The 1,669-nt window shown below is 41.7% G+C and overlaps 1 protein-coding gene across 1 annotated transcript in view; it reads left to right on the forward strand.

The window, feature by feature from the left end:
* The first annotated feature begins 901 nt into the window (after positions 1-901).
* The window catches only part of LOC111400812, a 3,125-nt gene continuing 2,357 nt past the window's right edge, over positions 902-1,669 (forward strand). Inside the window, exons 1-2 of the mRNA XM_023028264.1 lie at positions 902-1,373; positions 1,434-1,567. Of these exons, the coding sequence (XP_022884032.1) occupies positions 902-1,373; positions 1,434-1,567 (606 nt within the window). The remainder of the gene's footprint in view (positions 1,374-1,433; positions 1,568-1,669) is intronic.

A 1,669-nucleotide genomic window follows, 5' to 3' on the forward strand; every position in this document is an offset into this window, starting at 1 on the left:
TGCATTGGAGTGGTTAGATGCTGAGCCTCACGCTAGCATTACTACATGGGAAGAACTAATCAGGAAGTTCTGTAATAAATTTTTCCCACCAGCGAGGGTAGCTAAAATCAGATTAGAAATTCAGACTTTTCAACAGAAAGAGGGAGAAAGCTATCACGAAGCATGGAATAGGTTTAATGAGTTGATGAGAAAATGCCCAAACCATGGAATTACTATAGGTAATCAAGTGCAGTACTTCTACACTGGACTTACACCACTGTCAAAATCTCAAGTCGATGCCTCAGCTGGAGGATCAATTATAGGAAAATCTGTGCAGCAAACCATGGAACTGTTTGAGTTGATTGCCACTACACATTCTATGTTCTCATCGGAAAGAGTGGCGCCACCGAAGACAGGAGGAATGTATGAGTTAGACAGCGCAGCAGCTATCAACGCCCAAATAGTGGCATTGACAAAACAAGTGGAGTTATTGGTGAAATCACAAACGAAAGGAGCACATGCAGTGACAGCTGGTCCATCATGCGAGAACTGCGGGGCTAATCATCTGACAGAAAACTGCACATCTATAGGCTATCCCGACGAGCAGGTCAATTTCATTCAGAATGGGTCTCGAAATCTTAATCCATTTGCTCAAACATACAACCCAGAATGGAGACAGCACCCAAATTTCAGATGATCAGATAATCAACAAGGGAACAGTTCAAATAATGCCCAACAAGAGAAAAAACCAAGTTTGGGGGAGATGTTCAACCAGTATATGCAGAAGACTGACAAGGTGTTTCAGCAGATTGACACAAATTTTCAGAATTAGCAAGCATCAATCAAGAAGTTGGAAACACAAATTGGTCAAATAGCTCAACAGCTTGCAGAACGCCCACAAGGGACATTGCCAGGAAATACAATGGTCAATCCAAAAGAGCAAGTGCAAGCTATAACTACCAGGAGTGGGGTGCAACTTCCAGAAATTCATGTGAAGAGACCTGAGCGAAAAGAAAAGGAAAAAATGGGTGAAGAGGCTGGGAAAGAAATAGAGTTTGAACAACCAACTGACAAGGAAAATGAAAGGAAGGAAACACCTGCAGTGAGAGCACCCAGCCCTGTGAAGGCTTATGTGCCACCAATTCCATTCCCTCAAAGGTTACAAAGAAAGAAGTTGGATAATCAGTTTGCCAAGTTTGTGGAGATTTTCAAGAAACTGCACATCAATATTCCTTTTGCAGACGCAATTGCCCAAATGCCCAGCTATGCAAAATTCTTGAAAGAGATCCTATCTAACAAAAGGAAGCTGGAAGAACATGAGACAGTATGTTTGAACGAGGAGTGCAGTGCAATACTATTGAGAAAGCTACCTCCTAAGCTAAAAGACCCAGGGAGTTTCACTATACCTTGCACAATTGGTTCTAATTTCTTTGAACATTCTTTATGTGATTTAGGTGCCAGTGTTAATTTGATGCCTCTCTCTGTCTACAAGTCTCTTGGATTAGGAGAAGCAAAACCTACAACAATCTCTTTGCAACTGGCAGACAGATCGATCAAACGACCAAAGGGAATTATTGAAGATGTGCTGGTTAAAGTCGACAAATTTATTTTTCCGGCTGATTTCATCATTTTGGACATGGAAGAGGACTCAAATATTCCTCTGATCTTGGGAAGACCGTTCTTGGCTACT

This window comes from Olea europaea, chromosome 1, assembly GCF_002742605.1.
Source record: "Olea europaea var. sylvestris chromosome 1, O_europaea_v1, whole genome shotgun sequence".
NCBI lineage: Eukaryota > Viridiplantae > Streptophyta > Magnoliopsida > Lamiales > Oleaceae > Olea > Olea europaea.